The following is a 15,029-nucleotide window of genomic DNA, read 5'->3' on the forward strand; positions in this document are numbered from 1 at the left end:
AAACTTTTAAAAAATCTGTACTTACAAGTGGTTAAATATTCCCAGAATGACTCCAAAAGTCATGTGAATAATTCCTAAAATCACAGACATTTTCATTTTGAAAGAGTTTAGGAAAGTGAGGCGATTTGTGGCCAAGTTCCAAATCTGAAGACAAAACAAAACAAGACATCTTTAACTTCCTTCAACTGTTTCAGGACACACAGGTGACACCGGACATAGGAAGGCAGCTACAGATTTAAAAGGAAAGCAACGTTCAGACTTCCTCCTTGACGCCTGTGATCTGAGAACCACTAATTTCCTGAAACCAGGACCAGACTGTTACCAACAATCCCATCTTTAATATGAAATGCAAAGGATGCCAAATGAAACCACACTGTGTTTAGGGAAGTGGCTTGTGAGGCGAGACCGAGAGGAAGAGCAGGGGAAGAGTCACACGGAGTCAGCGGGGCGGCAAGTTCCCTCTGGGGAGGGCCGGTGCGGCCAGGGGCGCATTCCAGGTCCCGGGGTCACTTACCCTGGGGGGTGGGGGTGGGGGGCCGTACAACTATGTGTGTTAGGACTTCACAGACAGGTTTTATACATCCTTGTGCGTGTGCGTTCTATAATAAAGTTTAACAGGAAGGGAGGGAGGAAGCGTCAGTGCAGCAAGTGGCCAAACCGTGCTGATAAGACCCAGGGCACCCAGGCTCAACCCCCCGGGGCTCCCTGACCAGCCCCTCCAGGCCCCCGCCGCTGATTACCTCTCTTCTCTCTTCTCTCTCTGAAAAATTAATTCCTATAGTCCCTCACTCGGGGGATTAGGAAAAGGGAAACAGGGCCTATTAGTTCTTTTTAAGTGAGAAGAAGTTCCAGAAAGAGGTATTTAGGCTGACTTCAGCTTGACTGCCTGGACCCACGGGAAAAAGCCCACTGCCGGCGCCCTCCTCGGGGGAAGCAGGGGCGGGAGAGGAGGAAAGCTGGCAACAACGCGACACCTCGCCAGCGACATGTAAGTCTATCTTTCATCACTAAGCCTAAAGCAACTGGGTACAGAACAACTTTTAGGCAAAAACAGGGGAGAATAAGAAGGTAGATTTAAAAGTTCATAAAGAAACTTGGCAGGAGACGCTAAAACTACCTCCAGCCGTTCCCGGGTCGGGACACTGAGGAAATAAGGACTGGACAGAGGAGACCTTCGCAAGAGCTGGACCTTGCCTACGCACATGGATCTATTTTTTAACCGTATGAGCGTGGTGCCAATTTTTAAAATTAAATCAAAGCGAAACGAGGCAGTACCGTGCCCTAGTCTCTTCCTCCCCCCACAAAACGCCCTCCTAAACTTTCTTCCTTGGAGCCTATATTCAGAAATGTTTCTCTCCTTAAAGCAAGGCCACACATTATTAGGAATCTGGCTCCAAAATGCTGTACCTTAAAGAAATTGTTATGAAAGTTTTTTCAAGTTTCCAGTTATATGAAGATGCAAGGCAACAAGGCTGAATTACACAAATTACATTTAGAGGCGAGAATGAACAGACCGGTTAGGAGGGCACTGGCTTGGAAAGCTCCGATGAAGGTGCCGGACCTTTCTCTTCAGTTTTTTCATTTCTGCACACGATTACAGCTCACGCCCCCAGACCGATTTTGAGTTGGTTTCTAAGCTCCCCTTTCTAGGGTGAGATTCTCCCAGAAGACGGCCAACAGTCCAGAAAAATGGTCCTTCAGCCTGGAGGTAGCCTGCTGGGGGCCTGGGCACCGGGTGGGAGCCTGGGAGGAGCCTGGTGGCGGCCTGGCATGGGCCTGGGGGGGGCCCTGGAGGGAGCCTGGCGGGAGCCCGGTGAGGCCTGCCTGCTGAGCCCTGTGGGGCATGGGGTGGGGGCGGCAGTCCCGGTCCCCTGCAGCTGCGTCTTTCTTTTCCTTCTCCAAACACTTCCCATTTCAAACAACTACCTCAATAAGCACCCTGAGAACCTTAAGCTCCCTTTCAGCTCTAAAATTCCTATTATTTCTTTCTAGATCACAGGGTAAAAAAACAAAAATTTCCACAAAGAAAAAAGAAATTTAGGAAGCTGCCTCCACTTAAAGGCTCCTGAAATGCCATTTCTCCCTCGAGGTCAGGAACCCCGACGGCGTGCGGCCCCACCTCTCTGGACGGACTCCTCCCACTGGGCACTGACCCGGGCTCCCACACGGACAGCTCAGCTTCATCTCTAAACCAACTTGACTGGGGATGCACATGGGCCACGGCCGCCCAGGCAGAAACCCCCCAGGGTACCTTCCCCACCGCCTGCAACCCGGGGAACCTTCTGAGGAAGCACTCGGACAATTAAAACCAGGTGCACCACAGAGGGAGTGGAGATCATGGCGAGGACAGGTGCACTCACGGGATCGATACCAAGAGGGTAAGGGCCTTGGAACACTCCAGGAATGCTCGGGTCCAACTGCAAAACCCTGTTGTGCCTGACGACGCTGTCACTGTAACAGAAAGCAGAGTGAGCAGGCTGACCTAGCGGAGGCCGGAGGAACCTCCGAGAAGCGCTTTCCGACCTAAAACGCCGCTGGGTAACACACACTTACTTCCAGAGCCCCATCTTCTTCTGCTCCGCAGGGGTGTGGCTGGAACTGTACATGGCTGACACGCTCCACCCAGAGCCGAACAGGTTGACCGACTTTGAAAAGCAGTCGTTGTAGATGAGGCCCGTGTACACGGAGAACAGCCCCATCAGCAGGAGGATGTATCGGCCATTGAAAAACATGCGCATGATCTGTGAAAAGCAGGGCAGGTGAGCAGAGGGGGACCGCGCGAAATCGCAGGAGCGGGACCCACGTGGGCCTGGGACTTCTCAGAGGGCTGGCGTGGGGGGCGTCGCCGTCACACAGAGACCACAGGCCCGCACCCCTTACGGCTCCGTCCTACAGGGACGCTTACTGCCAAAAACTGACATTTAAGATCATCCCTGCTAATTACCCAACCAGACGTAAGGAGCTGCGGTGTTTGTAGTCTCACCTCTTGTGACTGATTTAGTCTGGGGTGGTTTTCATTTAACACCAGCAAGAGGGCAAACAAAAACATCACGAAGCCATGTCCGAAGTCTCCGAACATCACGGCGAACAGAAAGGGGAAAGTGATGATGGTGAAGAGAGCTGCGGGGAGAGCAAGACGCTTGACTCACCGGAGGCAGAAAATTCTAGTTAATTCCAACACCCGACCTTCTCCAGAATTCTCAAAAGAGAACAGACAGGTTCAAGGGAGCATTTTACACTCAGGACAACGGCACAACAGCAGCAGCAGTGAGCCTGTTTCCCCAACGCCTGTCACAGTGTCGTGGGGAGAGGCAGCGGCAGTGGCGCACAAGGCAGGAGGATGGACGAGGTCACACCGCCCACCTGGGTTCACTTCTCTGTAGCTCCCGACTCCATAGGCGTCCACAATGTTCTGAAAGCCCTCGGTGAATTTGTTGGTGCGGATTAGAGTCGGGGGGGTTTCTTTTGTTGGGATGGTGTTCATAAAGGAGGGGACTGTAGCACCGCTCTCTCTCTTTCACATAAAAAGAAAGAAAGGAAAAATCAGTACCCAAAATCCCGTTCCACGACCACGGGCTCCCTGCTACGGCGAGGCTCGGCGTGGCCACGCGGACAAGTGCCGACCACCCTCGGAGGCTCACGGGCAGAGGGGGTGACAGCAGGAGTCGGGGGGGTGGCGCTGGGGGGCTGCAGTCCTGCAGAAGAGTACGGTGGCCAGGCTGCAAGGACGGGAAAGCGGACGGAGGGGCTAGGGATGACAGGGACAGGTGGATGACGTGGTCTCAGAATCACGAACATAAAACTGAAATTTAATATTATGCCTCATAAAAACATTCAAGAGGAATCTGGAGACAACTACAGTATCTAATAAAACCAAAAAATAGACAAGAATAATCGTCAATCCCAATGAGGGCTTGATCCCGGGAACCGGGAGATCATGACCTGAGCTGAGATGAAGATTCGGACGCTTAACCGACTGAGCCGCCCAGGCGCCCCCCTTGAGTATCTTAAGCAGGTTCTGCAGAACTAATATACAAACAGACGATGTATTTACATTATATGTAACATAGAGTTCCCTTTAGTATCTCAAACGTATATTCTTATGTATGAATATAGTTATGTCTAACACAGAATTTCCTTGAATATTTAAACACGTTTCAGAAAACTAATTTCATTTAAAAGTGATCAAAAGAAGAATGCAGGTCAGACTTTTATATAAAGTTGTAGTTAAAAAAAAAAAAAAACTGAGCAGAACATCCCTCTGAACAATGAAAGCATGCCAGAAAGACATACTCACAGAAGAGATGACAATTTAACTTACTATATCAAAGTGAGCAGAAACATTACAAAGATAATACCTGATATGAAAAAAAAAAAACCCACAAAGCAGAATAAGAGTCTGAAATGAGGTGACAGAACTCAGAAAAGTATTAGAAGAAAAAGAAAAAATATACAGAAACGAGACAAAACTAGAAAAAACTCCAAGGTGAAGACACCTTCCTAGTAATAATGCTGCAAGAGAAATAGACAAAAGAATGGAAATTTTTAAAAATCAAAAAGTAAAGAAAGACAAAAAGGATTCAAGGAAAAGTGACAAACACTGAAGATAAGAAGGTTTAACTTAAACATAACAGCAGGTCCCGAAAGAGAAAACCAGAGCAAGAGAACAGAACAAATACTAAAAACTATAGTTGAGAATTTTTCTGAAACTTTTTTTAAAACTACATATTAAGAGAACACACTGTATATCTGAAAATACCAACCCGGAATAACAGAATCAACACACAGTCGAGTAAAATCATTGAAAAAAATCCTTAAGCGTGTGGGCAAAAAAAAAAAAAGTACCAAGACTTATAAGGAAAATTCTATTAATATCAGGCTTTTTTGTTAGCAACGCCATGCCAGAACAAAATGGAATCACATGTTTAAGACACCCATGGAAAACAACAACAAAAATTTTAAAACACGAGCCCAGGATTTTATTTCCAAACAACAAACTTCCGATTATAAAGGCAGGAGGCATACACTACTACGAACACGGGAGAACTCAGGGAGCACTGTTCCCACGAGCCCCTGCTCAGGACTCGGAGAACACACTTCAGACAGCCAGAGCGGCTACAGCACCCAGAGACAATGGAAGCACCAGAACTGCTGATGTCCCCAGCAAACTCCCTCCCAGTGGCAGCAAAAGGCATGGTCTAGACATCAACCCACAGGTACATGTGATGCAGGGTGACTGGCTGGTTTTCAGCAACGAGGAAATGTGGTCATTGGCTGGTCATGTCGACGCAAGCCAGCCCTCTTCCAAAAAAAAAAGTAAAAGTCCATTTGTGCCGTCAAAGAATTATGTGACGAAACGGGACTAACCAAAAAAACCTCATATGAAAACTTGCTTCCTTAGCTGTCACTTGAAACATGTAAACCTACTATTTCTAATGAAGAACTGGGTTTTGATGCAGGAAAAAAAAAACTCACAGGAACATGGCAGACTGACACCATGGCCCGGGAGTCAGGCGCTGGAGCCTACTCTTCAAAGTTCAGAAGCCATACAAGCGAATTGATAAGTTCAACTATATTTAACAAAAAACTACTGCATGACCAAAGCAAGCCAACAAACAGAAACATCAGAAGACGAGTGGCAAATTGAGGACAGTATTTTTTCTCATGTCACAAAGAGCCAACAGAAATTAGTAAGAAAAAAACCAACAAACCAGTAGAAAATGGGCAAAGCAAAAAATAATAATAATTTTAAAAAGGGGGGGGGGGGCGCTTGGGTGGCTTAGTCCATTGGGCGTCTGACTTTGGCTGCGGTCATGATCTCGCGGTCTGTGAGTTCGAGCCCCATGTCAGGCTCTGTGCTGACAGCTCAGAGCCTGGAGCCTGTTTCAGATTCTGTGTCTCCCTCTCTCTCTGACCCTCCCCCATTTATGCCCTGTCTCTGTCTCAAAAATAAATAAACGTTAAAAAAAAATAAAAAGAAAATGGGCAAAGCAGAAAAACACAGAGCTCATTAAAAAAGGAAAATTCAAATGGCTCTTAAAGAAAAGATTTTCTTTTAATTTTAATTTTTTTTTAAATGTACATCCAAATTAGTTAGCATATAGTGCAACAATGATTTCAGTAGATTCCTTAGTGCCCCTTCCCCATTTAGCCCATCCCCCCTCCCACAACCCCTCCAGTAACCCTCAGTTTGTTCTCCATATTTATGAGTCTCTTCTGTTTTGTCCCCCTCCCTGTTTTTATATTATTTTCGTTTCTCTTCCCTTATATTCATCTGTTTTGTCTCTTAAAAGTCCTCATATGAATGAAGTCATACGGTTTTTATCTTTCTCTGACTCATTTCACTTAGCATAATACCCTCCAGTTCCATCCACGTAGTTGCAAATGGCAAGATTTCATTCTTTTTGATTGCTGAGTAATACTCCATTTTGTGTGTGTGTGTGTGTGTGTGTGTGTGTGTGTCTGTGTGTGTGTCTGTGTGTGTGTCTGTGTGTGTGTGTGTGTATACCACATCTTCTTTATCCATTCATCCATCAATGGACATTGGGGCTCTTTCCCTACTTTGGCTATTGTCGATAGCGCTGCTATAAACATTGGGGTGCGTGTGCCCCTTCGAAACAGCACACCTGTATCCCTTGGATAAATGCCTAGTAGTGCAATTGCTGGGTCCTAGGGTAGTTCTATTTTTATTTTTTTGAGGAACCTCCATACTGTTTTCCAGAGTGGCTGCACCAGCTTGCATTCCCACCAACGACGCAAAAGAGATCCTCTTTCTCCGCATCCGCGCCAACATCTGTTGTTGCCTGAGTTGTTAATGTTAGCCATTCTGGCAGGTGTGAGGTGGTATCTCATTGTGGTTTTGATTTGTATTTCCCAGCTGATGAGTGACGTTGAGCATTTTTTCATGTGTCGGTTGGCCATCTGGATGTCTTCTTTGGAGAAGTGTCTATTCATGTCTTTTGCCCAGTTCTTCACTGGATTATTTGTTTTTTGGGTATGGAGTTTGATAAATTCTTTATAGATTTTGGATACTAACCCTTTATCTGATATGTCATTTGCAAATATCTTCTCCCATCCTGTCGGTTGCCTTTTAGTTTTGCTGATTGTTTCCCTCGCTGTGCAGAAGCTTTTTATTTTGATGAGGTCCCAGTAGTTCATTTTTGCTTTTGTTTCCCTTGCCTTCGGAGACGTGTTGAGTAAGAAGTTGCTGCGGCCAAGATCAAAGAGGTTTTTGCCTGCTTTCTCCTCGAGGATTTTGATGGCTTCCTGTCTTACATTTAGGTCTTTCATCCATTTTGAGTTTATTTTTGTGTCTGGTGTAAGAAAGTGGTCCAGGTTCATTCTTCTGCATGTCGCTGTCCAGTTTTCCCAGCACCACTTGCTGAAGAGACTATCTTTATTCCATTGGGTATTCTTTGTCAAAGATGAGTAGCTTTGTCAAAGATTTGCTTTGTCAAAGATTAGTTGGCCATACGTTTGTGGGTCCATTTCTGGGTTCTCTATTCTGTTCCATTGATCTGAGTGTCTGTTCTTGTGCCAGTACCACACTGTCTTGATGATGACAGCTTTGTAGTAGAGCTTGAAGTCTGGGATTGTGATGCCTCCTGCTTTGGTTTTCTTTTTCAAGATCATTTTGGCTATGCGGGGTCTTTTCTGATTCCATACAAATTTTAGAATTATTTGTTCTAGCTCTGTGAAGAATACTGGTGTTACTTTGATAGGGATTGCATTGAATATGTAGATTGCTTTGGGTAGTATCGACATTTTAGCAATATTTGTTCTTCCTATCCGGGAGCATGGAATATTTTCCCTTTTTTGTGTGTGTCTTCTTCAATTTCTTTCATAAGCTTTCTGTAGTTTTCAGTGTACAGATTTTTCACCTCTTCGGTTAGATTTATTCCTAAGTATTTTATGGCTTTTTGTGCAACTGTAAATGGGATCGATTCCTTGATTTCTCTTTCTGTCGTTTCATTGTTGGTGTTTAGGAATGCAACAATTTCTGTGCGTTGATTTTATATCCTGCAACTTTGCTGAATTCATGAATCAACTCTAGCAGTTTTTTGTGGAATCTTTTGGGTTTTCCATATAGAGTATCATGTCATCTGCAAAGAGTGAAAGTTTGACCTCCTGGACAATCTGGATGCCTTTTATTTCTTTGTGTTGTCTGATTGCAGAGGCTAAGACTTCCAATACTATGTTGAATAACAGTGGCGAGAGTGGACATCCCTGGCTCATTCCTGACCTTAGGGGAAAGCTCTCAGTTTTTCCCCATTGAGGAGGATATTAGCATTGGGTCGTTCATATATGGCTTTTATGATCTCGAGGTATGCTCCTTCTATCCCTACTTTCTTGAGGGTTTTTTATCAAGAATTGATGCTATATTTTGTCAAATGCTTTCTCTGCATCTATTGAGGGGATCATTATGGTTCTTGTCCTTTCTTTTAGTGATGTATTGAATCACATTAATTGTTTTGCGGAAATTTAACCAGCCCTGAATCCCAGGCATAAATCCCGCTTGGTCGTGGCAAATGATTTTTTTAATGTATTGTTGGATCCGGTTGGCTATTATCTTGTTGAGGATTTCTGCATCCATGTTCATCAGGAAAATTGGTCTATAGTTCTCCTTTTTAGTGGGGTCTCTGTCTGGCTTTGGAATCAAGGTAATGCTGGCTTCATAGAAAGAGTTTGGAAGTTTTCCTTCCATTTCTATTTTTTGGAACAGTTTCAAGAGAATAGGTGTTAACGCTTGCTTAAATGTGTGGCAGAATTCCCCTGGAAAGCCTTCTGGCCCTGGACTCATTTTTTGGCACATTTTTGATTACTGATTTGATTTCTTTACTGGTTATGGGTCTGTTCAAAGTTTCTGTTTCTTCCTGTTTCAGTTTTGGTAGTGTATGTTTCCAGGAATTCGTCCGTTTCTTCCAGATTACCCATTTTATTGGCATATAATTGCTCATAATATTCTTTTATTATTGTTTTTATTTCTGTTGTGTTGGTTGTGATCTCTCCTCTTTCATTCTTGATTTTATTTATTTGGATCCTTTCCTTTTTCTTTTTGATCAAACTGGCTAGTGGTCTATCAATTTTGTTAATTCTTTCAAAGAACAAGCTTCTGGTTTCATTGATCTGTTCTACTGTGTTTTTTTTTTTGGTTTCAATAGCATTAATTTCTGCTCTAATCTTTATTATTTCCTGTCTTCTGCTGGTTTGGGGTTTTATTTGCTGTTCTTCTTCCAGCTCCTTAAGGCGTAAGGTTAGGTTGTGTATCTGAGATCTTTCTTCCCTCTTTAGGAAGGCCTGGATTGCTATATACTTTCCTCTTATGACCGCCTTTGCTGCGTCCCAGAGGTTTTGGGTTGTGGCAATTTTTTTTTAATGTTCATTTGTTTTTAAGAGAGAGACAGAGCACAAGCAGAGGAGAGGCAGAGAGGGAGACACAGAATCCGAAGCAGGCTCCAGGCTCTGAGCTGTCAGCACAGAGCCCGAAGCGGGGCTTGAACTCACAGACTATGAGGTCCTGACCTGAGCCGAAGTCGGACGCCTAACTGACCGAGCCACCCAGGAGCCCCTGATAAAAAACTTTAAACCTCATTCAAAGTAAGAGAAACGCAGCAGCTGATACCATCCATCAAAACTGACCCAGCAATTCCATATCTGGGCCTCTCCTCTGACAGATCTGTGTGTGTGAACCGCCACGGCCAAGTGGCGGTTGCCACGGTGGTACTGGTCACATCAGGCACCACACCGCCTAAATGAGTAGGCAGCCAGGTCCCCAGGCCATGGCACATCCGTAGAGCAAAGTATTAAATAGTATAAAAAGTAGGGAAGTTCTACTAAGTGAAAAGAACAGAATGAATAACCATCAACCTTCCGTGAAAGCAAGAAGATATCCATTCGTACGTGTTTACCCTTCAGTTAAGAAACCCAAAGACCCAGCAGAAAACAGCCCTTGTCTCTGAGGTGACAGGGTAGGAGGAAGCCACTTCACTGCGTCTCTTCTGTTATATGTATGTTTTACTTCTCTAACCACACGACCAGAAGAGCCACTGAAAGCCGCGTGCGCATGCGCACGCCCTCGGATGACACGCTCTCCGGGGCATCGGTCCAGGACAGGAGTCAGCACAGCCCTCTCCCCGCTCCCAGACACTCCCACGCTCCTTGGCGTCTCCCGGGTTCTCAGGCGTCCCCAGAGCAGCCCCGGTCCCTCCGTCTGGTCCCGGCCACCTTACCGACCCCTCCTCGAGCGCCCGGCGCAGCTCGTGCAGATCGGCCTCAGGACACCAGACTTCGGCGATGAGGCACTTGTTGGTCACGTCGAAGCTGCACATGTTCAGCATGTGGTAAATGGCTTTCATCTTCTTCACCTGGATGACGTGGCTGTAGACGGATTCGGCGGCTTTACACAGCACTTGCCTTAAATAATCCTCGGTTTTGTGGAGCACCTGCGTGCGAACAAACACAGGCTCTCCCAGCTTTTGTCCCCGGCACCGGCCCCTCCTGGGCTCAGTCCGTGTCTTCCCGGCCGCCAGGACCACCAGGCGGCGGGCGGAAAGCAGCCCAGCCGATCGGATGCTCTCTCGGGAGCTGCCCCTCCAGGACACAGCCCCCAGGGCACAGGAGGTGGCTGGGTGTTACCATCTGGGTGCCGGCACGGCGGCCTGGCTGGGCCCACGGAGCTCCCATCCTTCCCATTCATTCCCAGTCTCGGCTCAGTGCCCGGTCAGCCCCGAGAGCCACCAACTCCACCGTGTCACATTCGGGCCTGAAACCCCCTTTTGCTTAGGTGGGTGGGAGCCCACTTCTTGCCGCCCAGAGCCCTCGCTGATACAAGGAGGAACGGTCACTGAAGTAGTGAAGGCAAAAAAATGACAGCCACCACTTGAAACGGGTCGCCTGTCTCCTGCGATGACCAGAGGATCTTCTCTAAAGTCCCACCATCGCCGCCTAGATTTCTCACAGGTGGCTAAAATAAAACTTCCACGAAGAGGAGCGAGGGGAGTCACTTTCCAATCTCCCAAGAACATCCTGATTTGTCCACAACCAAAAGTTTCCACATTGAAAAACAAGGTAAATGGACCTGTAAATGTTTTACACACCTCAGGTAAGGAGGCAACGGTTTACTCACAGTGTAGAGATCCTGAATCCGGGTATTGAGCCCCTCCTGAATCTCCTTCCGCTCCTCAGCTGTATTCGGGTAGGGGTAAACGTGGCAGTGGTAACTACAAGACAGAATGCAACAGTCTCACGCCCGTCAGGACCAGGAGAGGCGACAGCAAACACTAGAACCGAATTCAGTGCACCACGTGGGCACATCTCCCCCCAGAAAGGAACAAAAGCAGCCTTCTGGGAGAAAAAGGTCAGACACGGGCACCTGCCCGCGCTGAGGCCTTGTACACGGAGACATCCGACAAATGTCTACGGGCTTCAACACATTTAGCACGCTCTCTCTTGGTTCCGTGTTCCCTCCCTGCCCCGATCGTTCCCGGAGCTTGCTCCCCATTCCAACTTTCTGAAATCCACCCCAATCCTTGGGCTGGGAATTCATTAAACAGGTTTGAACACACAACGGTCATTACTTTTAAAAGAAAGAGAAAATAAAGGGAGGGGGAGGAAAAAAAAAAAAAAAGCTCCGGTGTCCTAGCAACTGCTTTGGACACGTGGTGGGTGCAGGGAGCCCCTCCCTCGCCTCCCAGGGCCCGTCTTCTTGGGGGGCTGCGTGGCACCCGAAACACACGAGGTGTGCCTCCCTACTGCACTCTCCCTTCTGCCTTGACACCTTCCTGCCACACTTAACATTGTAAGTTCTGACTATTAAACACTCACTCTAGCCTTATCCTAAGCAACACTGTGTGTGAAATCATGGGCTTGTGTGCTGGTGACAGTTTTTCTAATGTACACTGAATAAACATCTATGAAATTAACAACAGGTCTGTCCATGTAACACTTAAAATTACTTTCCGTATCACCGGTGACAGAGTATCCGACTCTGGGAAACACTTTATAAAGGAAATGCCAAGCCCCAGCCTCACCCCCACGGGAAATAAGCCATCTAAAAACAAAGGGCATTCTTTTGACTTTTTTGTTTGGCTTTTCCTATTTTTCCACTGTTGATGAGAACAAGTCACAGAGAGATTTCCGTTGTGACACTCCTTAGCGCGTGGCGGCGGCCGACGCTGCACGGGAGCGTCTTGCCTGTGTGGCCTCCGTCCCGAAGCCCAGGGAGGGAGGAAAGTGCCGCTCCCTCTTACAGGGAGGGAGCCCGGACGTGGTGACTTACCCAGCCCGCCCTGGGCGTGGGCGGTGAAGCCACTCAGTCCTCACCACTCACCGGGCCTCCTCCCCCACAGTGCAGAGAAACCTGTCAAACACCGAGCAAAAGAGGAACCGTACGCTCAGTGATGACACACGGGCCTCTGCGGAGCTCAAAGCCACAGGAAGGCACAAAATACTAAAACGTGACTCCTTCTCGGATTATCCTTAAGCCCTGATTCCCAAAGAGAAAATAAAATCTAAGAATGTTATTAAACATGATCTCTACTTCTCAATTATTTTAAGCGTAACGCTGACAAGAGGTGGCGAATTGAATGTTTAAAAACATAGTATCACAGGGGCACTTGGGTGGCTCCATCAGTTGAGCGTCTTGACTCCTGATTTCGGCTCAGCTCATGGATCTCACAGTTTGTGAGATCAAGCCCCACGTCGGGCTCTGTGTGGACAGCATGGAGGCTGCTTGGGATTCTCTCCTCTCTCTCCCCCTCCTCCTGCTCATGAGCACGTGCTCTCTCTCTCAAAATAAATAAATAAACTTAAAAAAAGACAAACATGGTATTACAGCAAAGATACGTAACAGAACGCAACAGGCTTTGCACTCACCGTAGTTCCCTTCAAACACGGAGGGGTTTTTTAAGGAAAACTAGAGACTACTGAATACAAAGAAACACATCAAATGAAATGTTTCGTGTTCTTACCAATCACATATCTTCTTAACCTTGTGGCCAATCTGCTCTCCCCAAAAGGATATTAAAAACACATACCACTTTATGACTTCTCCCTAAAAGAATAAACCGGGATCATTGTTACTCCTGTGCCCAGATCTCTGAAAACCCTGGCAGCAAAAACTCTGTTAAAAAGTGCATTGGTTCATTCCTGTAGCAGAAGCAGCCATCCTGGCCTCTGCAGACTCCGTCACTACACTTCACCCAAACCGGCCATGCTGTACTCATGACCCTGAGAGCAGTACCGGCCATGGCTTTGGCCATTTATAGACACCGCAGAGCAGCCCGAAGTTGGAGCCACTCGATGTGCGTACTCCAGCTGAGGTCAAACAGGGCGGCTCTCTGCCTTCTTGTTCCCTCTCATCCTGTACCCAAGGGTCCTTTTCATGGTTTGGTTAGGATCACGTCTTTCAGATCTGTGCTCTTTGTTGCAGGTTTCGCTATCTAAAATGGTCCTCGGGCAGAATGCTGACGTGCTAGCTAGCGTCCCTGAGCCCAAGAAGGCAGTGAAGACAGAGAAAATGCGTGGGTTAGATAAGGTTCCTTCAGGCGTAACTCAGTGCTGCTAGCAGAGTTCAGCGTTCAATGAATCAAGAATACACACTAAACAGAAACACACATAAGACAAGGTTATTATTGGCTGGTGGACAAAATGTGACCAGAGGCTCACAGAAACCTAAGGCTGCATTTCTGCTAGGACGGTGCTTCAGTGTTATTCATTCATGTGTTCGTGGAGACCCTACAGAGCTACCATAAATACTGAGAATTGACTATATTTACAAATATTCTAGACATAAAACTGGATAGGTTTTTGGCCTATTTCCCAGGCACTGTTCTAGGTGCTAGGAATACAGAACTGAACAAAAGAGACAAAAATCCCTGACCTGGGAGGGCTGGGGAGCTCGTAGTCAAGTTGGCAGCGAGGGACACAAAGAGAAACACAGCATACCAAATGGTCGTTAAGTGCTGTAAAGAAAACAGAGCTGGAAGAGGAGAAAGGGAGGGGAGGCTGGAGTGGTGATTTTAAATAGGGTGACCAGGGAAGCCTCCCTGAGAAGAGCATTGGAGCTTAACGGCGTGAAGGAAGGGAGGGAGCCGTGCGGCCACTGAGGAAAGGACCTCCCGAGGCCCAGAAGAGCTCACGGAGAAGCAGGAGCAGGGAAGGCAAGAAGGCCATACACGGAAGGGGCGTGGACAGGTCAGACATGTGACGAGGCCACAAGAGGTGACACTGCAAGGCTCTGGGTGTTTTGCCAAGTGAGACAGGAAGCCACTGGAAGGTTTTAAGTAGAGGAGTGACATGATCTTACCGGGATTGTTCTGGATGCTGGGAGGAGGGAGCACAGCAGGGCAGTGGCCGGGGCAGGAGCTCAGGACAGAGGCTCCTGCAGAATGGATGTACCTGAGGTGCGGAGCAGGGTAGAGGTGACGAGAAAGGCCAGAGTCTCTTCCTATTCAAAAGACATGGCCAATCACTCCGCTACAGGATTAATCATGAGGTGTGAGGAAAAAGAGAAGAGTCAGGACGACCCCCAAGGCTCTGGGCCTGAGCAGTCGGAAGGGCTGAGTAGCCCCCTACCGAGATGGGCATGCCTGGCAGGGCAGGTAGGAGAGGAAAGATCGGGAGGTCCAGTTTTAGGCACCCAGTGGAAATGTCTTTCAGATTTTTAAAAGAGACACAGAGTAGCCAGTTATACAGAAAAGTCTGTTTTTGAGAAGAGAGGTCCAAGTTCTAGATATACATTTGGGAGGCAGTATTTAAAGCTGTGAAATTATACAGGATCCCTAGGGGCAGAGAGAGGAGAGAAGCAGTCTAAGAATCGAGCCCTGGGCCACAGGAGGCAGGGGAACAGGCTGGGGAGCCTCAGAGAAGCCCAGGCAGGTGGGTCCCAAGGCAAGGACAAAGGGTGGCCAGGGGGTTGCAGGAGATGGTTAATGTGGTTAGGAGACCGGTTACACTGAATAAATAAGTAAACTGAGCAATTCATGAAATACGTTGAGGATAAGGGGAGCCAGATTTCTCACTTGTCAGAA

At 47.2% G+C, this 15,029-nt stretch overlaps 1 protein-coding gene across 5 annotated transcripts in view; it reads right to left on the reverse strand.

The window, feature by feature from the left end:
• ATP6V0A2 (ATPase H+ transporting V0 subunit a2) overlaps window positions 1-15,029 on the reverse strand; it is a 44,485-nt gene that overhangs the window by 11,749 nt on the left and 17,707 nt on the right. For all 5 annotated transcript variants that reach the window (XM_047826680.1, XM_047826679.1, XM_047826678.1 and 2 more), the window contains exons 7-14: window positions 12,969-13,051; window positions 11,126-11,219; window positions 10,230-10,442; window positions 3,364-3,514; window positions 2,984-3,120; window positions 2,554-2,741; window positions 2,361-2,451; window positions 26-144 (exon numbers count right to left, since the gene is read on the reverse strand). In XM_047826680.1, the coding sequence (XP_047682636.1) occupies window positions 26-144; window positions 2,361-2,451; window positions 2,554-2,741; window positions 2,984-3,120; window positions 3,364-3,514; window positions 10,230-10,442; window positions 11,126-11,219; window positions 12,969-13,051 (1,076 nt within the window). The remainder of the gene's footprint in view (window positions 1-25; window positions 145-2,360; window positions 2,452-2,553; window positions 2,742-2,983; window positions 3,121-3,363; window positions 3,515-10,229; window positions 10,443-11,125; window positions 11,220-12,968; window positions 13,052-15,029) is intronic.

This window comes from Prionailurus viverrinus, chromosome D3, assembly GCF_022837055.1.
Source record: "Prionailurus viverrinus isolate Anna chromosome D3, UM_Priviv_1.0, whole genome shotgun sequence".
In the NCBI taxonomy this organism is placed as follows: Eukaryota; Metazoa; Chordata; class Mammalia; order Carnivora; family Felidae; genus Prionailurus; species Prionailurus viverrinus.